The sequence below is a fragment of the Dicentrarchus labrax genome, unplaced genomic scaffold, assembly GCF_905237075.1.
Source record: "Dicentrarchus labrax unplaced genomic scaffold, dlabrax2021, whole genome shotgun sequence".
NCBI classification, from domain to species: Eukaryota; Metazoa; Chordata; class Actinopteri; family Moronidae; genus Dicentrarchus; species Dicentrarchus labrax.
In genome coordinates, this window is record NW_026136719.1 from 26,613,923 (window position 1) to 26,639,523 (window position 25,601).

Consider the following 25,601-nt stretch of genomic DNA (forward strand, 5'->3'; position numbering starts at 1 on the left):
TTCCTTTGTTTAATGCTGTCTTTTCCCATGGGAATGAAAGTAGATCTGGAGCTCAGTGCTAAGTGAGAACTGTACCGCATTCCCATGTGCTGTATAACAACGGGGGGACACCATACTACCTTATAAGATGGTGTTTACTATGACCATACTACCACCAAGGCCTGTGTCCGTGGCATGGATGTGAGAACCACAGCAATGAAATCTTGACAAGGTTATAAAAGAACAAAACAGTCCTCTGTCAGTGAGAAAGAACAGGGAAGTCAGACATTTCTGAATCAGCAACAAAATAAGAGTTTCTGTTTTGAGAGAATTTTACAGTTTAAGGTCAAGGGGGGTAAAAGAGGACTTGTTGTGGTGAATAGAAATGATTTAAACTCTCCACAGAATAGCTTTAGTCATAGTGTACTTCCTGTCTTCTGTGTGTTTGGGTTTGCCTGCTGTTTGGGTGAATGGAGAGCTGCAGCCCAGTGCAGGTAATGCTAAACTACTGTAATCCTGTTTCCTGTTAGTTTGTTTGGAGGGTGGGGTTAAGGTGTTAGATGGACACTGGTTGTACTGGCTGTTTATCATAAACACAGCCTAGCCCAGAGAGGTCCATCTGCTTTGATTTTATTTAGTGATTCCCCCCAGGGGCCCTGAGCTGGAGCGAGAATAACAATACTTGAGCCCATCTGTTCCTGTAGAACCAGCCCCGGCTAAATTACCACACGCTACGAGCGGCTGGCATATGCTGTGGCATAAAGCTACAAGAGGGCATTGTGTGCCAGCTGTTCTGTTGACAAATACTTATCTGGCACTTCTGAAGTCAGCTTGCTAAGCTGGTTTCAAGTTTGACTAAAAACTAAACGGGGTAAGGTGTGGAATAGGGTTCCTGAGGGGGAGATGCATATGTAATACATGCTGATTTATCCCGAGGTATGATTTTATCAGAGATTGTCTGTGGAATTGGGTCAACTGGATGTAGACTTAATCTGAACATATAGGCCAGATAGAAGACTATGTATACTTCCTGTAATCTTCCTCATCATCCTGTAAGCATAACAAGCTGTGATCTTATTGTTGTTGGATGTTTACAAGTCAGCGGAGGATCACTGTTTAAGAAGCCTAAATTGGGCTTGATCATAGTAATCCTATCAGTAAAGAATCAGATATTTGTAGGAGCGGATAATACACATCTTAAACACAGAAATATACACAAAATATCCCAGTTTCACAAGGATAAGAACTCACAGGAAAAACTATGTAATAATAATAACAACAAAATGGCATGTTGCCGTAACAGCCAGACGGCCAATATGACTAAAACTGTACGTGCTAATAAAGTTCAAAACCTCTCCATTCATTTATAAATTTAGGCAGGCTTAAAATGTGAGAACAGCTTTTGGTATTGTCTTACAGTATATAGTCACTAGATGTGTGGGAAGGTTTATGTAGCCTCGTGTTTTTAAGGGTAACTTATCTGAAAAACAGTGTTTCACTGCAATCTCAGGTTGAATGTATCAAGTACCAAAACAACAATGTAAAAATATATTACAAGTAATAGTCCCAAATTTAAAATCCCTACTTAAGTTACAGTACAGACGTATTATCGGCAAAATGTAATTCAAGTTTTAAAAGTAAAAGTACTTATATATGATATTATTATATTGTTAATGCTGATTCATCAGTGCATAAGCAGTGTTTTACTGCTGTGATCAAGAGGTAGCTAGTTTTAACCACTTTAGACACAGTTCTAGTTTAGTCCTGTGGTTCCCAACCTATAGGGGTCAGGCCCCTCCATAGGATCACAAGAGAATCTGAGGGGTCGTGAGATAAATAATGAGGTTGTTCTGCTACACAAATTGATATCATTTATTTTTCTTTAGTCTTTGTGTTTTAAGTAATATTTAATAGTCTGACCCCTTTGGGCCTCAAACAGTTATTGAAATGAAACAATGCGAGAAGAGGTGGAAGGTGAAATGTGTCTCTGCTGGAACAACTCATAGGCATCTGAAACATGACAAGGGCCCCAACTAGACCACACACCTCGTAAGGGGTCATTAGCTAAAACGTTTGGGAGCCATCACTGTATTGAATTTTCTACGGTTATTATGTGGTATATTTTTATGTCAAATCTTAATTTGAAAGGTAACCACTAACTTTAAACCATAAAATAATGTAGAGGAGTAAAAAATACAATATTTGCCTTTAAAAAATAGTTGAGGGGAAGTGTAAAGTAGCAAAAAGAGGAACTATGAGAATGTCAAATTGTACTTCAGTACGGCAAATGAGTAAATGTACTTAGTTACTGTTCACCACTGGTACTGACACACCATGGAGTACAATTCTATTTTGGATGCTATTTAATTTCAGTGACTGACTGCTCCCATTCATTTCTGATGGGATGAGTCATTCCTTTTATGAGCTGCTGACAAAGTTCCTTGTTGAAGTGAAATATTAAGTTAATGTTAAAGCAATATTGGGCATGTAGAAATTGAGCCTTCTAGCATCACAACCACGGTAGCCATATACTTATAGTTAAAGTTATATCAAAAAATAAAATGAGCCATTTTTCTTTGGTGATCTCTCCAACGTGGCAGTCTGCGATGTATTTGGACCTACTAATAACCCATTGTGTACTACAGTTCAAGAGTGACACCACTCACAGAACATGTAATATTGTATAGTTATATCTACTACCTTCTCTAATGGTGGCTTTTCACCCTCACAGGTGTCTCTATACTGTGTAGGTGAAATAATTGATGAATAACTGGTGTCAATTTCCCTCAACACCACACCACTTGCAGAAAGAAGTTCTTAAATTATTCTTACAAATCCACCCTCCACCCCTTGACGCTAACATTCCCTGGCCTCGCAAAATGCACAAGACCCATCATCACACCACTCAGAACATGCAGCATACCCTTCAAAATGGGCTTTATTTTGTTAACATTTACAGGAACATCACTGACATTAATTTTCCACCCGTTACATATGTCTATACTGTACAGATGCAACAGAAAAAAAAAATAAAAATCAAATTCCCATCCTACGTTCTGAGACTTCTCTCACAGAGAACAAGGCTCCAGTCAATGACAAGCTTCAGCAGTGCAGAAAAAAGTTCACACAGGAAGGTCTCCTGTCAGGATCCCTGGGACAGTGGAAACGACCACAGAGCAAAATGGAAGTTGTCAGCTGGAACCTAATTTATAAAACGCCCTTATACACTTACTTTATACTCACAACTAAATCCATGATTACGTTGTGATTTAGGAAAAATATATATAATGCTGATGCCAACATGTGCAGTTTGTTGATTTTATCCAATTTTGTGTGATATATATAAAAACTTTACGTCTTGATCCATGGTATTATTGGTATGCTTTAGCTACTCTTTAAAATTGGAATAAAATGGAAATAAGTCTTTTTAATTTAATGTTTTTTCTTTAAATACATCCTCTCAGCCTTGTGCCTCATTCATTACCCGTCCTTTAACTCTACACTGTTCAACGTGTCATTATTAACATTCAGTAGTTGCTATGAAACAGCGTAAACTACAATAACTCACTTCAATATACAGTGAAAGAGGACGAGGAGTACCCAAACCAGTATCAACCCTGCTTCATTTTCTTAGAAAAGGGACGACATACGAGTTTGTAGTATGACTAGAATATAATAAATAATATTTGATCGCAATTGTTGTTATCTGGTGCATGGCTGGAAACATTGCATGTCACATCTTCATGGAAGGCAGCGAGAGTCAATACTTGCCATGACGGGCAGAGAAAAGGCTTCGTAAACACAAAATATAATTTAGATTTTTTAAAAAACACTGCATGTGAAATTGTTCACATCCTACTCTCTTACTTTAAAAGGAAACAGACAGACTTTTCCAGTATTTCACCTCATTGACCCTATGAATGCATGGAGTGCTCCACCAACCAGCTTTACAACAGGAGCCATTGTACAAGTCTCCCCTCATGCATTTATCTGGCATCTACTCTGCATTAGCAATGCAGAGCGTTCTTTACAGCTACAGAGGAGAAGCAAATTTGTATTCTGTAACACAAAACTCTGATGTCTCCCGACCAACAAATTAGCACTCGCTGCGACTTCCAATGGGAGAAAAAAAAGAGCAAAACCTAAATGTTTCCTGATAGGTCCACTTGGGGATGGAGCAAAAGTGCAGCATTGGTTATGCAGTAAAACGTGAGACTTTTACAATGGCTACAACTGTTTCTGCAAAACATATACTGTAAAGACATTTACACAGCGTGATGGGGAAATATGCAAACCGGTTCACAAAGAGCAGACTACTCTGGTCTTAATGCAACTGCACAGTAGGTTGACATCTATACTGCTGATGTAACTACCTGGAGAAATCTATGCTACTAAGAGATTTTACACAAGTTTTTAGAACAGTACACACAGGTTGGATGAGGATTTGCGCACTGCATTGCTTCCTTAATGTGGCAATATGGAAAGCTCCCATCTTTTACAGTGATTAAGAATAGCAGGACTCCTCTTTTCTTAAGGTAAATGAGGTGGCAAAGGTCCTCCCACTAGCTCATCTTGTTTTTGTTGTACATGTTTTGTCAGCCGCGGCGACGTGAACATGCCCTCCCGCCCATCTCCCAAACCCCTTCCTCCCTGAACAGGGAGTGAATCTTCATAAGGCTTCATCTACCTTCATCATCCACCACCAACGCTCAGCTGTGAGACACCAGGAAGCTACATAAGACTACATGAAGAACACAACACTTCAACTAATGCACAGTGCAAATAGGCTTCTCCCCCTCTCTTCCATCTCTCCAACCTCCAGAGATGGGCAGGCATTGAGGAGAGGTGGGGTGGAGAGGGTTAACTCCGGACAGCACCCCTGCTGGCAGGCAGCCTTTCTTCTTTTAGTTTATTTTTCGTTTTTGGTCTTTCTGGGAATCTCCTGCCCTGGGAGAAAGGGGAGGTGGCGTGGCTGAGGGGCAGGAGTGGATGGGATGGGGGTTGGAGAGAGGATTCTACTTGTACAGGCTCATGGTCGGGCTCTGGTACATGCACATGTAGGCATCGCACAGCAGGCGTCGGGCCTGGCCCTGGATGCTCTTGGGATCCAGGGTGTGCAGCTCCTCTGGGGTCATTTTCAGGTAGGCCTCCACCTCCGGACAGGGGGACACCTGGGGGATGTTGAAACCATTCTGCCCTCCTGCAAAGCCACATGCACAATCATTTGAAACAGTATGATCATTTGTGACAGTCACATCAAGCTCCAACCTTTTGTTGGTGTTTGGAATGCTAGAGGATTTAATGATTTAATGCACAAGCTCAAAGGCAGATATGTAAAGTTGTAAAGTAAAATATTAAAAAAATAATTTAATTACTTTTAAGTCAAACTTCTTCTTTCCACCACTTATTATGTTGTTTTATATCACTGATATAATCACACACTTAAAAGTTTTGGCCAAGATAAAATAAAACATCAATTAGAGGTAAAACTATTAAGCTTATTAATCATTGAGTCGATCCAAAAAAAAATATGAGAAACTACTGTGATGATTGAGTTATAATTATTTCTTAAACAGAAATGCCAGACAGCAGTTCCAGCCTCCTACAGTTAGTTTTTGTTGCTTTTCTCTGTCCTAATGTGACAGATTTTTTCCCACTATTTTCTGACAAATTACTGATCAAACATTTAATCGAATAATTGTAAAAACAAAATAATAATAATAATAACTAGCAAATTAATTCATGAAAAATTCAATGAAAATATTTTATGGTTGCAGCCCTAATAGCAGTTTTACCCAGGCCAGACTGGAGTAAAATTTACAGCAATACTTCTTAGCTGTGGTTATGAGCTTATTAGGTTTAATATCACAGGAAAACTTGGGTTTAAAATGTAATCAGTAATTTCGAGTGCATGAATCAATTAGTGTAGTGCATTCTTCACTGGGTTTCTGAGGCTCTATAATACCATCGGTGCCACTAAGTACTGTGAAATTCTTTCAGTGTTACGGAAACAGTTTCCTGTTGATCCCGTACATCACAACTTCATCTCAAGGATTAGTTTGATGTCATAGCAAACGTAGCATCCAAAAGGCCATGACACCTACCATCACGGTCAGCCATGCTGTCGAAGAAGAGCCAGGCGGAATCAGCGCTGCCGTACTTGACAAAGGCCACATAGTGACTGGTTTCGATGCACAGCACGGCGAACAGCTCCATCCTCTGGCGGGGAAAACTGCCCTGCCGCCCCGTACCTTCTTGCAGCTCCTTGGGGACAGACAGTTTGCCGTGCCGATGGGTTTTTCTCCTCGGGTGGAGGTGAACCTAAATCAGCACAAGCATGAACACATCATCACACAGACAGTTTGTTACTGTGGCCTATTAAGGTTAAACTAAACATATTCAACGTGTTTCAAATTACATATAGATTAAAGATCACAGGAAATAAAAGCTTTGAAGTACATCTGATAATTTATATAGTCAGATGGGTAATTTAGATATAAATCCAACAATATTTCAGTACATGCACTGAGTATTGGCAAGTGAAATGAATGGCCCATGTGTTACAATCTACTGTAGAAGCCACTCTTCTGCAACATAACTTCTGCACTGAGGCAGAATGATTTCTTTGGATTTGGCGCCACCACATGGATGATCCTGGCCCACACTTTAAAACTTCTTAACGTCTTTGTTGAACTAATGTTGTAATAATGCCCTCTGTCATTTACCTGTGTATTGCACTTTTCACAGAACTGTTTAATCTTGCCAGCGGTGATATCGCCATCCTCATAACAGTCACGACACTCGTAGAGAGCCAGGCCTCCACAGATTCGACATTCCCTTGGAGCTGGGTAATAAAAACACATACCTTTATTGTGGCTGACACACTGCAAAGAAGTGTAGTTCTTTAAAAAGTTAGGGAAGAATAAAAGGGTTCCTTCATCTCAGCTGAGCAGCAGAGACAGCTCAGTGGGATTTCATTACCGAATGCCACACAGCCCTGAATCACCATTGATCAGCGAGAACACATCACACTTACGCACGGGAAAAATTATTAGCTACAACTCACTGTCTTCAAGAAGGTCTGTGATGTCTAACTCTAGTGAGGGGAAAATCTTGTTGAACATTTTGAAGTCCTTGCCAAAGCGGGGCATCTGGATGATAAGGCAGGAGGGAGCCTGGGGATTGGGGGGGTTCAAGAAAAACAGAGAAAGATAAAACTTATGTAGTCATCAACAAAGCGGCATGGATACATCAGCAAAGCTCAGTGCACACAGGAAGTGAAACCTGAGGCCAAACGGCTGCCAGAACAGCGTCAACACAATCTACTTGATACCCAACACAGACCTTAGCAATTCTTTAAAAGCAAATAGAGATGACAGACAACCTTGGTTCTTTCAAAAGTTGTTTTTTATCTAGAGTAAGAAAAGGTAAGACAACAAGAATATAAAATTATTATTATTAGACTATTAAACATAAGCTGCCTCATGCTCAGGACAGTGTGTGTTCTTGTTTGATTAGCTGACTTTGATCAGCAGTGGAAGCTGCTTTTGAACTCTTCCTGTCTTTCTTACCTAAAAAGCATTTTGTTCTCCTTGTCAATGTAGAAATTTAATCAACTTTAATTTAGAAAAGGAACAGTAACTATGTACCCTAATAAAAACTGATGTAGACAAATGTAGTTTTTTTCAATTACCAACAATAAACACTGGGGGGAGCCATTCATACAGGATGTCACACACTGGAGATGCTAACAGGAGTATTTTCATATAAATGAAGGATTGTACAATTTATTTATCTTTTGCTTGAAAAGACTCCAAAGCCATCCAGAAGTACATTGCACACTATTCTGATGTTTTATGAATTTGAATCTATCCAAACACCTCACACCATTTACATTCTCCTGAGGTCTGTTGTCTGCTTTAGTTGAATTAAAAAGTAAAATTTCAATTGTAATTATTACACAGCTACCTATAACCTGATTATGAGATTACAGCAGCATAAAGTATGTAATGTTGGTTTTATATTTCTTTCAAGGAATTGTGACAAAATCAAGACAGACAAAGCAATCTACAGTATAACCAAGATTTCTACTTACCTCACGCTTATCGGTTTAAAAAAATGAATTTAAACAAAATGAAATTTACCTCTGCAAACTTCAGGTCGCTGTTGATGAAGGACCACTCCAGGAGCTGCTGGATGGTGGGAACTCCAACCTTGTCCTTCTTGTCCATGAAGATCTGGTAAAAGTAACAGTCCTGGACCTTCTGTCCTGCTGACCTGGAAAACAATGAAAAAGTCTCTTTTCACATATTTTCATTAGTCTTATTCACATCCTGCTTTCTGAGGGGGAAAAGGTAACAGGAGAACTGTAATCTGTGCAGATGTTAAAAGCACTTTGTGTAGTATCCACTAGTGGTATTTATCTGAACTAAAAGCAGATCTGATTAATGCTTCCTGGAGAATTTCTATTCTAAAACCTTTAACACTCCAGGCCAATATGTATGCAAGTATAACTATTTCATACCAAAGACTACCTTATGTACTAATACACAAGTTCATCAATCAATACCTATACTATCTCTGAACTGTACACAGTTCAAGACTTTTATATAAAGTGTGTATAAATAACTTAAATGAATACCTTAGCTTAACAAAACAAATGGGAATTTGTATTTTTCCTCTGAAACCACTGACACTGAAATATTAATTTCCCCTGCAGTGAGAAATAAAACCTGTTGATTACTGTACAATGGAAATACTATTGCATAACCTTGTAGTATCGCTCATCTAAATTGCAAAGATCCATAAACATGACTATAGAGGGAGTTTTCATAATGTGACCAAAAACACTCCTACAGTCAAACCGCACTGCCCACACTGTCCGCCATTCAATCTCCAACACAAGCACTCCAGCAGAAATGAAACTGTATGTGACTGTGTAAATCTACATACTGCAGAATTAGACAAGCTCTGTTGTAATTCTGTGGTTTAACTGTCACGTATTTGGAACTATATTTGTAGAATTTGGTAAGCACCGACAATCAGAAAGATTTGTTCATCCCGCCATGTGACCGACATGGTTTATGTGTGAAAAGTAACAACCGTATCATTAAACTCTTTCAGCCATTTCAAAACAATGTCGCAAATTGAGTGTGCACAGAGAATAACTGTGTTTATGTTTCTTTTGTGCCTTTTTCGTACTAGATGTAGCCAAAGAGCTTTTGCATTTCTTCCAAAAGACAATGGGCCCTACCTTAGCTTGAGCAACGGGTCCACCCTCAGTATGTGATGGAAAAGGATATTGAGGAACTCTTCAGGATCTGCAATACAAGATGTGCTTAAATGAGATGTGAGGTAACATTCTTGTTTAAATGCTGCCAGCCACTGTGAAAACAGTAAAGTCGGTAGCGTGAATGTTGTTACCCTTTTCTTCAGAGGTAAATCCAGAGGCAGCTTCTACTTTCTCAAGGATCCTCCTTAGCTTCATCACTTTAGTGGCACAAACATACCCATGTCTGGAGCACAAAGAACAAGCAAGTTACAAGGTAGCCACATCTGGTTTAGTGACATAAACTCCACTGGAGAAATTTGCATCACATATTACATTCAGGGTTTGATAAAGTAAATAATGCAACCAATAATATTCCAGATTCAAAACAACATGAGACTGTTTTATTTTATTTATCTGAATGTAAATCTTTATTTAAAGGTCCTGGAGAAACATTCTACAACAGCTTTAAGAGTAGCTTTTAGCTCCCTGAAAAAGAAAAAAAAAAAAAAAAAACTAAAAACACATGCCTAAAACAGCTCATGAGTCAAAATGTGATGATGATTGAATGCCAAAAACCTGCAGCAGAGTATGTGTGCAATAAACCACTCAGACTTACATGCGCAGGGGGTTGACTATCTCTGTGCGTAACAGCTCTTGGGTCTCTCTATAGTACTCCACATCAGTCTTTGAGCGTGGTCTCAGCAGAACCGTGTCCAGTACAGAGCTGAAAGAAAACAGACTGCAAAGCCAAATACACAAACAAGGCATTACAATTAATATTTATTTACTATGAAAACAAATTATATAAGATAAATAATGATTGACAATGATGAACGAATATCATCCAAAAATATGAATGTTGTAAACCTTGGATATAATGCAGTTTGTCCGATTACATTTGTATTTATTATGTAGTTTATTAAAAAATATTCTTATGGGAAGGCCTTAGCTTGAATTTCCCATAAAATCTAATTCTACCTAGAAGAGTTTTTGTCATTATTTCTGCAACTGGTTAAATGTAAAGCTAAAATTCAAAACCCCAAACTAGTTGAAGCATACTCAAAACATTGGATCGCCTGTAGTTTGCTGAAGTAGTTTGGGCTGACTGCTTTGTTCAATGGCCCTTTGGCAGTGTTGGCAGAAACAACAAATCCACTATCCACCAGCCAGCACACAGCAGGAATACACCCTCCTGTTAGAGCCAGTGGGCAAAGTCAAAACAATTTACTAATAAGCCTCTGCCTCTAGGCAAACACAGCACTGCCAGCTGAGGAACAACCATAGTCAATCAATATGACTAAGTCCAGACATATTAATATAAAACAGCATAAACTATGGCTGGTAAAGTAATTACTATAAGACCATTAGTAGTACTGACCAGAAGAGGGTAGAATCCAGGTAACAAGAGTTGTAGTGGCCTTGGATGCCTTTCTTTTTCCCCACCATGACATCCAGACCATCATTCTCTGTGCGGGGAGGTGTGTTCTCATGTACTACCTCACTTAGGTAACCTCCGAATGCTGCATGAACACACATAGTGCAAATGTAAACACACAGCTTTTGGTGACAGTAGTTAATGCCTTTCATCCCTGTTCATCCTACTGACTCACCGATGGAGTTGCACCGCTCTATGGGGTTGGAAGAGTGATGCAGGGATGGGAAGCGGGAGTCGGGCCGGCAGCATTTAAGCTTCACAAAGAGAGCTTTTTTGGGTGGGCAGGTGAAGTACCGCGTACCTTTGAAGGTGCCATCAGTGCACCCAGGGCACTCTTCCTCCTGGAGAAGAAGGTCAAGATCCCGTCATCCAATTACTGTCAGGTACTGCATGTGCGTACAGTGAAAAAGCTTTCATTTATTCTGCCCTTTTCCAAATGCCTTATGGACTTTTTTTTTGCTGTTCACTGACAAACATTTTACTCGGACCTTCAATTAACAGTGGCATATCTTAGACAAAATTCTTCGTATGTGTTTAAACTTACTTGGCAATAAACCTAATTCTGATACTGATTTATTATTACTGATTATGATACGTGCATACAAACTCAAACATCAGAAATCAGTTCATATGGCAATGTGGTTAAAGGAATAGGTCCCTTTTTTAGGAGCCACACTAAATTCTAGGAAGTCATAGTGCAGAGCAAAGAAGTACACCCTTTGTCATTTTTACACTTTGGCTTTTGACCAGGATACAAAAGATAACATGTTCTTTAATACGTCTTCGGGGGGATGTGGGCAGTTTTTATCTTCAGACACAGCCAAGCAAGCTTTTTCCCCCGGTCTTTATGCTAAGCTAACCGGTTTATAATGAATGGACAGAAATGAGACTGGTAAAGGTATTTTCATGTAACTGAGCAAGAAAGCAAATGAGCATATTTGCCAATATGTCAAACTATTCCTTTAACAAAATGTTCTATAATTGAATTAAGCAATGTGGTGATAAAGGTTTTACCTGAACAATTATGACATGTTACTGGGAGTAACATAATCAGCATGGTAATATTGATGAAACAGACAATGATGAAATTATTTGTCCCATCAATATTATCTAATATCTGTGATCTACTTTTCCATTTACTGACACTGAAAGCTTAATTTAACTTCCAGGTTTACACTGTTGTGATGTCTCACCAGCTCCAGCCCAGCCAAAGGCTCCAGCAGGCCAGGAGGCAGACCCACCCAACGGATGACACCACACAGAGGGGGGTTCTCCTTCACCTCCACCAGAGAGCCCACCTCCAGACCTGGCTGTCCACGGGGAGGCGTGGGAGGCCGCGGCGAGGGAGGGGCAGCAGGTGACGGTGGCTCAGGCTGCTCTCCCATCACCGACTGGACAGAAAGGGAGAGAGGCCCATGACTCATGCTGTCAATGGGCCCGGGCTTCCTGTTCAGGCTGAAGGGCAGAGAGTGGAACTTGTTGTCACTGGACAACGAGGCGGAGGGCGGGGCTCTGGAGGGCGGGGAGGATTGGTTGAAGTCAGGGGGCGTGTCAGTAAGTGACTTGGCGGGATCCTCCCCAACTGCAGGAGAGAAACCAGAAACCAAATCTTAACATCGAATTTACAGTAAAAACACATCATATTATGTAGGCGGTTTACTTTTATAGGGATTTATTTAAAGAGTAACTTAACGCCAAGGTGAAAATTTGTTTATTGACCTCTTCTGGTTGAAAGACTGTTGAAATGTGATAACTTCAACCACTGGAGGTCAGCAAAAACAAGATATGGTGGCATTTGGCTTTTAGTTCTACCTAAACAATCTCAGCATCTTAGGGCATTTTCACACTTGGGCGATCTAGATTTAGTTTTTTGCCAATATCAGGGCATATTCTCCTTGGGAATCTACCTAAAAATACATGGCAACCTTACATTCTACTACTTGCTTGGAAGGCAAGCAGTACTCAATTTATTTGCAATCTGCGTCACTGCTAGATACCACTAAATCCTACACACTGGTCCTTTAATTTCTGACGGAGAAAGCCATCCTGACTCAAGTATTTGGCATAAGTGTGAAAATGCCCATAGTTTATAAGTATCGTCTAATGTGCTGCCTCCTTTTCGCATCTGATGGTGTTCTGCAATATGCTTCACTATGTTTTTGAGCTGACACAGCTAAGTAACTATGGCCACTTTGTTCAATTGTTCACATTTGGAGTCAGCCTTCTTCGATGGACTGGAGAATTTTGGGATGTCACTGGCATTTAATATCTGGCACTGCTCCAAAAGCAACCTTTTGACAAGTTTTTTGATTTTTGAAGTTTGAAAAAAATACTTCACACATCATCCTTTACAGGAGTGACAGGCCTCTGACACTGTATCCCATTAGCCATTACAATGTAACCAGAATCCAGATAGACTGTTTCTGCTTCTCTTCTGCTGTTGAAATTATGGACATAATATGAAACCTTTTAGTTATAGTTCGGTGGCTTTTGTCAACACACCAGATGCCACACAAGCAATTATGTAACAGATGTTAAATTTTGGCTCGAAAACATTTAATTTCTCTACGTAGCGCCCGATTTTGTAAACCACTGACATCATCACATTTTTATAGTTTTCTCTCTGAATTCTAACTTCCAGAAAATCACAAGTACTGACTGAACTGTGTCATGACAGACAACATGAATTCTTCGGCTTTAAATTTGTATATCCACACTCAAACAATTCTCTCGCTGAGAGAACTGTTGGAGTCTAGTCTGGTTACTTGTTTGGGACAGAAATGACAGCATCATAACAGAAGTAAAAATAACCCAAAATGTGGAAAATGAGCCTGAGGAAGATGAAAATGATTACACATTCACAGGATGACTAAGCAGTTTTGAAAACAGCACGTCAGCCATTTATAACAGACCTCTCCAAATTTCTGCGTTAGTACAGAAATACCAAAGCAGGCACTCAAGTATTCTGTTTTGCCTTGGCAGGAGGCAACACCTCTGTCATTTCAAATTCCTCATTTAAATCATGAGTAGTCTAAAATTTCACATCTAGTACAAGCTAGTGTTTCCCATTACACTGAGGTACATATACTCGTGTGCATCTTGTTTTGCTTTGACTTTTTGGTTGATTTGTGCTGTCTCCAGATTTTTTATGAAAATTCATAGTTACGTATTTTTTGACTATCAGAACACTAATTTTATGAGAATATGACCATAAACAGAATAATGAGTTAATATCCAGAATGCGTACATGTGTACATGTAAATACACTAAGTGATAATCGTATCTTATAAATTCTTCACAACTGACATGTATTGATGATGAGACAAGCAATGTAATTTCCCTCTAAAGTAAAAAAATAATCAAACCTCTGTCCCGAAATCAAACCTCTGTCCCAAAAATGGAAAAACAATGACACAATGTGCTGACTGAATCAGTCAGACCTGACAGTAGAAGTAAAGGCTTTTACTAATGCTTTTTACATAGAAACTTACATATTTTAACTGCATTTGTAGCCAAAACAGCTAGTTGTCTAGTTAAGGAGTCATTTGCAGCACTGAGCATTATTAAAAGCCTTGGGGGAACACCAATTACTCCATGCACAGGGAATATCACACTATAATGGTGATGAAGGACAAGACTAATGGCAAGGTCTTTATAGCAAGCTACTGCAACAAACTACTGATTGTTGTTCTTCTGCAAACCATTTCTGGGGCATTACTTAAAGCATTATAACTAAAGGAGTCATCCTATTTATGCAGAATTAAGGGAACATTTTTGTCCAAGAATACAGTAATATCTACAGTACATATTACAGTACATAAACAACATATAAATGTTCTGTATGGAACTCGTTTCTCCCACTTGTTAAAAAAGTGAATCAAAAAAGATTCATTACATAACTTAATTTGAGATTTATTATGACTACATGTTTTTTATAATTATGATACAAATATTATACAAATATCATCCATTTATACAAAAGTGTCACTCCCCACCAGAGATGAGGCAGACAGCCAAAGCACACGCATTTCCTTCTTTGTATACGTTGAGCTTAAAGTCAACAGTCAATGTTTAAAATGCTCAGTTAGACTATGACATATATACATAAATCCTTAATGGGAGCAAATTAATCAATAATCTCTTCTTTCCTTATGTATACATCTGAAACATACCTCTTCTGTGACCTACTGGAGAACCAATTTTGTGTCAGTGGTATTTCTTATATTAGCCAGTGTGGTGAAGACAGCTGACTGCCACTGTTTCAGCACCACAGCTCTGTTAAGTTGCTGCTGAACTTATATTAGGAAGCTGCCTGACTAAGTTAAATACTAGGCAAATAATAAGCAGTAAATACCTCACAATCAGAAAATTAACATAACATAATTATACCATGTACTAGAAATACAATAAAGTACAAGTATTAAAGTAAATGATAAACTATTAAGAATAGGGTTCTCACTTATGCGATATTATAAGAAGCTCTCATCATTGTGACTTTGTATTTCACAGTTGTGAGAAACATAAAAACCTCAAAATAATTCAAAATAAGATAATAATAATATGTAATAATGTTTTCTAGCAGGTGGGAGAAATAGGTTCCCAAACACAACTCTATTATATGCTAATTTTGGAGGACAACTGTGTTCAGACTGACCCACAGTACCAGAGTGTAAATGTATTTTAGAATAGCAGGATAAGAACCTCTGATCCTGCCAATGTTAGTAAATTCCAACTATGAAGCACCTATAAAAGTGTGCCTTAGAGATAAGGATTAGTCTGTAGCTTGTTGTAAACAGGAGCTTGCCGGTAAGATGGTTGACATCCCACGAGAACCCGTGTTTTACCTTCATCAATGTACCATGTGCTTTTGGATTTGGACTGGGCTGGGGGATCAACAGAGCTGCCATTTAAAGTATAGTAAAATTCAGACTTGCTTCTACTGCCACACTGATGACCTAATCCTGTAAATAACACAAGTACATGAAAAAATACACAGATATAAGCAAAATGTGTGTGTGTGTGTGTGTGTGTGTGTGTGTGTGTGTGTGTGTGTGTGTGAGAGAGAGAGAGAGAGAGAGAGAGAGAGAGCATGATTTGTCCCCATTTTATTTTTAACGACCAAGTGAGAAATATGAGCGTAGAAAATCCTAAAAAAGAAAACTGCAACTATAGTCACTTCTCTCCATGAAAGAAACACACACACACAAAAAGAACGTAAAAGAAACCCATTCACATAAAATCAGTGCAATTGCAACCAGAAGTTCAATATTTTGTGGAAAGGAAGTTAGGAATTCCCTCTGTCATTGTTATATTTTTAAAGGGACTTTTCACCAAAAGTGTTTTATCTGTGGTTATACCTCACTGTGCTCGACTATAATAAAAGTTTGGCCAAGCTGTTTCATTTTAAGAGCTCTCTACAACAAAGAAAAGACTTCTTCAATCAGGAAAGTGCCTCAGAGGGATCATTAGAATTTGTGAAACCACCATTAGACAATTTTGACGAAATGTCCCTTGAAGAATTATCATCACACCAAGCTGTGTGTACGTGAGTTAGGTTTGTATCGTAACAGCAGTGCAGTACCTTTGCTCTTTGGTTTGCTTTGGCCAGAGGACGACTTGTCACTGTTGGTGCCTCTGGGGGCAAAACTGTGCTTTTGCAGCCTTTGGTCCTGCATGGAATATTCTGCACAGCCCAGAAATACATCCACATTAGAGCCACAGCACCCTTACCACCCTACGTTAAACTTCCATGCACCTAAGGTCTTCCACAGCCCACTTACAAAGTATATAAATTCAACTTGACCCTCTAACACTTCTTTTGATGGTTTTCAATTTGTCACTGCAGTTTGATAAACATTTTTAATATGCAATAAGAAGTCTCAAGACTGTGAAGTACTACCCTGGCCAACAACATTTAGCCAGTGACAATAGAGGTGTATTGCTTAAGGAAGGTTCCAGGCTACAAATACAGAATTTAACTAAGAGATGTTCTGATACCGAAGCCTGAATTTTGCGTATTGGCCGACATTGAATACATATGTTGTATACTAACCCTGTATGACTGAGAAAACATTGCTGTATGGCCTGGCTCAGACTAAACCATTTGTAAAACACTAACAAATACATACAGAGAATGAACGCCATACAACTTTTATTATGTAGTTTGACAGTCAGTCTATGTGCTGACATTTAGCTAAGTCTAGTTAAAGTTACACTAGCGGAAATAAACTCTTCTTCATCACTCTAATCATCACGCGAATATCAGAGTCAGAGTGTGGCGGGTCATGACTTTGGAAACCCTGGGTAAAAAAAAAAATGGCAAACAAGGGCTTCCTGGTAGTTCACCTGGTAGAACTGGCGCCCCATGTACCAAGGTTGAGGGTTTGAGTCTCACCTGGGGCCCTTTAGCTGCGTGTAATCCCCTCTCTCCCACCATTTCCTGTCTATCTTGAGCTTTCCTGTCCAATAAATTCAAAAAAATCCCCCCCAGAAGCAAAGAAAAGGTGAACGGGATGCTGACAGGAAGAAGCAGGGTGCATTATTGGGGCTAATAAATTACGTGATATTGGTTTGGAACATACACGTCTGAGACATTTTCTATACTGGTATTGGCATTGGAACCATCCTAATCTAACTGAACGTAACCATAACTTTAACACCAAGTGTTCTTGCATCTCACTTTGCACACAGGCTGACAGTCACAAAGGACAATTTTAACTGTATAGTATCAGAAGCATGACAAATTAGGAACCAATGAATAACACGTTTTTTGGGGGGGTGGCTGATTTTAAAGTATCTCTATTTAGTGACAACATATACCTCAATTAGTTCCTTTTGCAATCAATAGACAGGCATAGAGTGCAAAAGGAAGGGTTTGAAAGAGAAATGACAAATTTCCAAATTAAGAATCCCAATCTTCAAGATTTCCTGGATACAAGTCTAAATAGTCAGAGAGGCGGCAGTAGCACACATAAACAAATCAATATGCCAATGTGGAGAACAAAGAGCCTGAGTATCTCACTTGACTTTCAAAAACAAATGAGCCATGTACACAAAAGGCTCTCTGTTCCCGCTGCAAGCAAAACACAAACGCTCAGAAGGAGCTAAGAACTAGTGAAGAGAAGGACAGCTGAATGTTTTCAGAAAACACGAGTACTAGGTGACTCACCTGGCATTACGTCACAGATGGGGACGAGTCGAGTGTGCTCCAAACTGGCAAAATTACACAGCAACTTCCCATCAAACACGCCATCCCAGTCCCCGATAGGATTGTCCTGAAAGAGTTGGATACATGAGAAACATATAAACCTCCCAGGTGTTCTTCATCTCTGCAAAAGTGATCAAGCAGGTGCCACACGTGCTTATTCCCCTAGTATCTTCTTGGTGATTAATGAAGGACTATTGTGCAGTCGCAAAAAATTATGCTTAAGCTTGATCCTCTGTATTTTGTATCCCCTGTATCCACATCTTCTCCACCTAAACAACAGATCTTCCACCTCAAATCCTTCCAGAGGTCTACTTTCTCTGCAAGCACAACCACACTATTCTTCTTCTTCAGTTAGGATTCTGCTCCAGCGGGATAACCTAAGATAAGCATGAGGCCAGTGCCACAGGGCGAGGCTGGACGCAGAGTGAGGCAGAGCAGTGGGCTCTCCTCAGCTGCTTGCTGGCCCTTTGCCACGCTGTTGGGTCATACAGCACTAAGTCTTTACCTCACTCCCCGCGTGACTGCCTTGCCTTTGTGTGGGTGGCTCAGATGCACTGAGTGGGCTGCTGCTGCTGTTGGTGCTGCTGCTAACGATCAGCAGTCAAATGCCTCAGTTATGTGTTTCAGTCTCTCTATGACTACAATACAACTCCCGCCTGACAACAGTAGCCATAGATACCAGCTACTGTGATCCCAGGCAACAAGACATGTTCCCTCAACATACAGAGGAACGGTCATTTAAAAAAAAAAAAAAAAAAACACAGGCAAGTCATGACAGAGAACCTGAGACATTAACTCTGATAATACGATTATCTGCCTTACAGTTGAAATGTGTAACTTTCTGCACGTTGCTGCCCTCTACTGAGGCAAGGACAATTTAAATGATCATAGCAGAGCATCCTTAGGCAGGATTGAAAACTCATCTGAATGTAAATGACACACTGCTCAGGTAACAGCATGTTGAAAATGTAATGGAATTAAACACTAAAGAAGCATGGGATGATGTATATTGTCAACATCATCTGACAAAATCAGCCTAAATTCAGGTTAATGACTTGTAATTGTTTTGCTTCATTTATCCCGTACATACTGAAACATCAAACTGGCGGTTTGAGATTTGTATACTCTCAAAGCAATTTTGTAGAAGCTCTGCTTCAGTCTGAAGAGAGGGATGAAACAAAGAGAAAAAGATGGGTTTACAAATGAAACTGGCTTACTATGGATGTACTCATAATCCAACCACAGTAAATATGCAGGTCGAGACTATGCACAAAACATATCAGCCATAATATTATGACCACCTGGGCACCGTGGTGGTCAGAATCACGCAACAAACTGTGATGCACTGTGTGTTCTGACACATTTCTATCAGAACCAGCATGAACTTTTTCAGCAATGTGAGCTAAAGTAGCTCGTCTGTTGCCAGCCAAGGCTCATTGATGCACGTGGGGGGTGATGGCTGACCCTTGTGGTCCGATCCATGGCCCTGTCGTCAGTTCGCTGCTTTCCTTGGACCACTTTTGATAGGAACTGACCACTGCAGACCAGGAACACTCCACAAGAGCTGCAGTTCTGGAGATGCTCTGACCCAGTCGTCTAACCATCACAATGTGGCCCTTGTCAAAGTCACTCAAATCCTCACGCTGCCCATTTTCCCTGCATCTAATACATCAACTATGAGGACAAAATGTTCACTTGCTGCCTAATATATCCCACCCACTGACAGGTGCCATGATAACCAGATAATCAGTGTTATTCACTTTAGTTGTCAGTGCTCATAATTAGTGCTGTCAAACGATTAAAATATTTAATTGCAATTAATCGCATTAATGTCATAGTTAACTCGCAATTAATCGCACATTTTTATCTATTCTAAATGTCCCTTGATGATCAGCTGTGTGCTTGGTCATCAAGTGGTATTTCAGTCTGGACGTGCTGCGATGATAGCTCAGTTCACAATGACAAAACACACAGATCACTTTGGTCTTGTCAATGGAACCATTTGGCAACTTTTTAAAAGTAAACTTTCCATTCAGAATATTATTGGCATCCATTTCGGCGTCTCGCACTCGCCATCCACTCAAAACGTAACGTCTACTTCTAAACAAGTGTGTGCAGCGTGCCTGTTGTTTTGTTTCCGGTCTAGCTAGATCCGGTGTGGTGTTATAGTTTTTCTAACGTTACTAGTTGTTGCAACAGCATGTGAAAAAAACTACAAAGTGTGCTAGGCCAAAAAGAACGTTAATCTCGCGATAAAAAAATTGACGCCATTAAAATGGGTTTGCGTTAACGCCGTTAATAACGCATTTAACTGACAGCACTACTCATAATGTTATGGCTGATCGGTGTACATTTATGATGTTCAAATTATATGAAGTTACATAGTTTAACTTTAATGTGTCCAGTAATGACTTGTTGAATGTCAGGGAACAGTACTGAATTTTCCAGAGCCGATGAGTGATTTTGGAATTTTGCAGCAAATCCTCACATCCGAGAAGCAAAAAATTTGGTCAATAAAAAAAATAAAAAAAAGGAAGGCTATCAATTTTCTTTCTACTGAATGATTAACTAATCTCTCTAACTACTTAGAGAGTGCCTTACTTACCATGTCAACTCCCACATAGTAGCCCAGGCTCTCATTGCCCGGCAACAGGTCACAAAATATGATGGTGCCTCTCTCTGGCCCATCCCTGGTTTGCACCAGGACCCTGGAGTTAATCTCCAGTGGAGGGAAGTCCTGGTCATCTTCTACCAGACTGACATGGTCCACTTCCAGCTCCCCCAAGGCTTCATCGTCATCATCCTCCCAGAGTTCAAGCTTGTCCAGGGCCACGAACACACCGCACTCCTCCTCACAGCGGAAAAGTTGGCGGCCCTGGTAAGAGCCCTCCGTAAAGCCCTGGCCACGACCCTCCTCCTGGGAGACAGAAGTAAAGGAGAGATAATGAGACGAGTGTAGAGAGTGAGACAGAACAGGAGCAAGAGGGATGAGCAACTTATTGTCATCACAAGTAGGGCAGATAGCAAGGCTGCTTGCTCAGCATTCTTCAGTGAAGGGAAGTCGACATCATAGAGCTGTGAGAGCATATGATCGATTACTGCAGCAGGAACATGACTTGACTTACTGCGATGAGAAATACATTCAAAAATGTCTAGTACAGATACGGGATACTCTAACAAATCACACTGTAACATGCTTCTTTTTACACATTAGCTTTACATATAAAAAAGGGCTAAATTACAATTATTACTGGAATATATTAGCCAAAGGAACACAGTAATCTCAATTTGGTAAGTATTTGGTCATTTAATCTGAAGCATATGTGCCAACTTTGAGGCCTTTATATTGAGCTACAGTCTGAATTCTTGAGCTCCATCAGCCCACTCAAGACTACAGCTGGGCTGTAGCATAAAAACAACATTGTGCTGCAATAGACAACCCTTTGTATTTTATTACTTACTGTGCTGTACACACAGTACAGAATGAATGGCATCACATCAAATAATCAGATTTAGTGTAGAGATTAAATGAATAGTTAACACAAAAGATAAAATGCTGTCATCATCTGCTCGCCCTCGTGTCAGTCAAAACACTGCAGCTTTGTTTCAGCCTTCTCTAAAACAACATTTAAAGCCTGTCTCCACCTTTAAAGTTTAAGAGAGGGCAGAATTTGACCATAAACTTTACATTTGTAGAATTAAACCCACAAATTTTGAAGCTGAACACCTAAGTGTCAAAGTCTGACAAGTACATCATTCAATCCTGCGTTTTCCACAAGTCAAAATGTATATGATGCATAAGGTGCCAAGCTGACATTCTCATAGCAAATGTCTCACAAATGTGAACATTTAGCTTTTCATTCGGCCTTGGCTTGTGCTCTGTACAAACAGTCCTATAGAGTCACCAAATAACTCACAATATTCAGCTAAAACTTTCTGGGTCCATTTGTTGTTTCCAAACGTGCTATGAGTTGTAATTACAACTTTCCAACACTGTACACCGGCAAGACACTTGCGTTTGTGTACAGAAAGGATAGATGAATAAACGTAGTTGTACATTTCCCCCCCTCTGTTATGTATATAGCTACTAATGTCCATTGAACTTAAAATAGTAGACTTGCACTCTAGCAAATGAATGGTGGTGTTCACAAAATCACATACTTCTTTCTGTCTTATTTATTAGGAGCAAGAGTACAAACACTTCATTGCATTGCAATTGCCATAAGCACTTTCACTAATGAATGCTAAAGCAAGGAGTGTATGTTTCCATTTGCTGTACTATGGTTCTGTTACTTGTTACACTTATTTATATATATATATATATATATACACACATATATATATATAGTATAATCACCTGGTTTCAGAATGCCCTTGAGAACCAATTCTTGGCTGCTTCTTTTGTATCGGATAAGACTGAAAGGAACTTGCACAAGCAAGACAGACACACATTTAATCTGTGTTGTAACTGGTTTAAAGGTGAGCAGTAAGGACAACCTGTTTACTTTTGTCAGCTGGTTTTTACTGATCAGACCCTTGACAATAATAATCTAAATAACTGTTCTTCAAATCTATTCACAGTCGCACTGTGGTGTTTGGTTGTAATTTTACTTTTGGATCCACATCTGTACCTTTTGTTTTCAAGCTGTGGCTCTAGTGGAACTTTTAAAAATCAATTGTTAATTTTCAAATACTTCAACAGGGAAATTTGTCCCATTTGTAGTGTGCAACGTAAACAGTGTCTCTAACACTAAAATGTATATTTCTGCTGTAGCGGAGCCCTCATGTACAAGGATCACAGAGGAAACATAAAATAACTTTCTCTCCAAAAAAGAAAGAAAAGACACAAGAGTTCTCACCAGCAGCTCCACTCCAAACCAGATACCAGAGAGGGCTCTGTCGGGGAGCAGCGAGCCCTTGAAGCGGACCACACCAGGAAGAGGTTCATCCCCTGAGCGCAGCTGGACGCGCACCTTCGACCCACAGTCAATATCACGGACGCGCTCTAGCCGTGACTTGTTGCAGAGCAGGGCATATCGCTCCTCACAGTTGGTAATGGGGAACAGCAGCTCAGCCAGCTTCTCATCCAGCTCCAGGACATCCCGCTCGTCCAGGCTCAGCACCACGTTGGTCTGGTCCAGGATGCGGAGACTTTTCTTGCCCTTGCATGGGGGCAGTGTTCGCCCCAGGCTGTTGCGCTCCTGGCAGGCCTGACCGAGACTTCCACGGGGGATCCTCAGGGTCTTTTGGGGAGGCTTCTCCACCGTACACTCCTTTATGACCATGTAGAAGCGCCAGTCCTCCCTGAAGCCCCCACTGGGCTTCTCCTGGCTCCACAGGGATGAGCTCATGGCTGCATGCTAGGCAGGAGGTCCAACATCAAGGCAAGCTTGACCTCTGGTCTGCAGGGACAAGTAACAAATGATTACCTTCATGGCATGTATTCAAGGAAAACAAAGACATATACAATTGAAATTGTAGGGAATGCTTATTCGATATATTTATTTAATAAATTAAAACACAATATAAATTAAAGTACAGTGAAAAACTGTCAAGTTCATTTTCAGAAGTATCAATTGTATGTTTTCCGTTAGTAGGCAGGCAAGACAACAGTAGATGCTTACGAAGCAGCACACATGAAAACCAAGTGTTTCCATACCGAAATAGGTTAAACACACAAGTAAAAGTGCAACCATGGATAAAATAAGGCACCAGGCAAATTGTATATACAGGATTACTGTAGGTCTGAATGCAATTCTGTATAGAAATTGTTTTTAAGTAATGCTGTATATCTCAATCCTAAGCACAGACTGAAACCTAATAACAAGGACAATATGTGTTTAAAAGCAGACTTCAACATAAGCAAGTGAAAATAGTTTCATTAATGGGTTGTAAATGGATTACTGATGAGCCTCACTGAAATGAGAAACTACCAAACATTGGGTAAATCAGTCTTTCTGGCATTAAGGTGAAGGAAAATAATAAATAATTATCACTAGTGACCTCCTGGTGAAGATGCACAATAATAGATTCATTTCTTCAAGGTAACTTTAGGTCTTAAATTGCTGATTAATGATCTTCAATTGACAGATCACTGACCCAGCTTGCTTTATGTGGTTTGTTGTGAGACATCTAACAGCTCATGATGGTCTCAGCTGTGTATTCTCCCTCTCTACTGCCCAGTCATCCCTGTGCAGTAAGCACCCCTGTTTTTAGCAGGACCTCGTGTGACATTACTCACATCTACTGAATAGTATTTGAATATTCTAAAAATAGGATGTGAGCAGACAGTTGACTTACTCTGACAACCAGGGCAAGACTCAGATACCAGACAACTGGATTTCCCCTAATGACAGCACAGATGTGCTGATCAGCCAGGCGACACATTGAGGAGCACATTCACACCACATCCGTCATTTGTTTCAAGCATGATACATACAATATTAACTTGATTATTATATTGTTGTTGTTCCCAATAAATGGTGTATTGTCAGCGTAACAACATACCTTTAAGACAACACCGTTATGGCTAACGCTGTACACGGCTAAGAAAAACCACAGCTAGAAAATTGAAAGTAATTTTAACCTTTCCTGATCTGACATGTATTTCGCGTGTTCTTTGAGGTGACAACCACAAAGTTGATTACAGTTTTGTTTATTCTAGTGCCGGTGTCACTGATAGCAACATCATGAATATTTTCCCTGACAACCAGAGCAGCAGTGTGTCATCACCAGGCAAAAGCTGTCAGTCAAAGGCCCTTTAAGAGAGGGAAGTAGCTAACGTACCGTCAGCTAAAATACACCAAATACTAATTTACGTTCACTGCTACCGACATAGACACCTTACCTTTGATACGCGTCAGTTCAGTTAGAGGCTACAGGTGACTGTCATTTGAAATGTCCATTTCAATTTGATACAGGCCTCTGAAAACAAGCGAGATTCCTACCGTAATAACCGCTGATTAGCTAAATGGCTAGCTAATGCTAGCGTCCTAACAAGCTAAGTATCACGCTAAAGTTAGCATAGCGAGTTGCTCGACAGCAAGCAGGCTGGCAGAGGACTGCCACCCTCTACCGTAGGCTATCAACATTTAGATAAATCTGTTCTCCATGGGAAATATGGGAAATAATACAATGTATCGCTACAGCTATTAGATATATTATTTACAGGAGACGACCTCACGAAACTTAATGTATGACATCATTGCGCTCCCTGACAGGCATTGGTCATTCGCTTCGTTCTCAAGCGCTGATTGGCTGTTAATTGTGTTTGTAACCAAGTCCCGCCCTGTGGGGTTTTCCCATGAATGGCAGAACACATAGTTAGGTTGAAGTGTAGCCTGCAGTTCAAATGATGCTGTCTCTCATCAACCACAGGCTGCTTGAAGGGTTATTAACTGTATAATATATATTTAAGTAAGATAAGCAATACAAAAATATAATAAAAAATACTCTATAATAGGTAAGCAATCAAATATTTACTTATCTAAAGCTAAATAATTATCAGCAATGTATTTATGCTATATAATGTATTATTATATATTATTCGATTGTTATTAATGATGCATTCATTTGTATGACACATTTTAATGCTGCAGCTGGTTGTGGTAGAGCTATGCTTCACTGCTTTATATACTGTTGGGAGGTTTAATGTATATGTGTCATATTTTCTAAAATGATCATGTGTTATGGATTTTAATTTAAAAAAT

At 39.8% G+C, this 25,601-nt stretch overlaps 1 protein-coding gene across 4 annotated transcripts; it reads right to left on the reverse strand.

Annotated features, from left to right (window-relative positions):
* Window positions 1–2,899: 2,899 nt before the first annotated feature.
* cylda (cylindromatosis (turban tumor syndrome), a) lies at window positions 2,900–25,100 on the reverse strand. 4 transcript variants are annotated; one of them, XM_051379150.1, is made up of 17 exons: window positions 24,740–25,100; window positions 22,752–23,294; window positions 20,498–20,809; window positions 17,854–17,959; window positions 16,267–16,368; window positions 15,530–15,646; window positions 11,879–12,267; window positions 10,861–11,026; window positions 10,629–10,770; window positions 9,867–9,989; window positions 9,403–9,494; window positions 9,233–9,299; window positions 8,124–8,256; window positions 7,046–7,154; window positions 6,705–6,823; window positions 6,084–6,300; window positions 2,900–5,179 (listed from the first exon to the last, which is right to left on the reverse strand). In XM_051379150.1, the coding sequence occupies exons 2-17, from the start codon at window positions 23,241–23,243 to the stop codon at window positions 4,995–4,997; spliced, it is 2,871 nt and encodes a 956-aa protein (XP_051235110.1). In that variant the 5' UTR covers window positions 23,244–23,294; window positions 24,740–25,100; the 3' UTR covers window positions 2,900–4,994. The 4 variants fall into 4 exon arrangements, with proteins under 4 accessions (XP_051235110.1, XP_051235112.1, XP_051235113.1 ...); XM_051379152.1 differs by lacking the exon at window positions 16,267–16,368; XM_051379153.1 differs by lacking the exon at window positions 15,530–15,646.
* Between the last annotated feature and the right edge of the window lie 501 nt (window positions 25,101–25,601).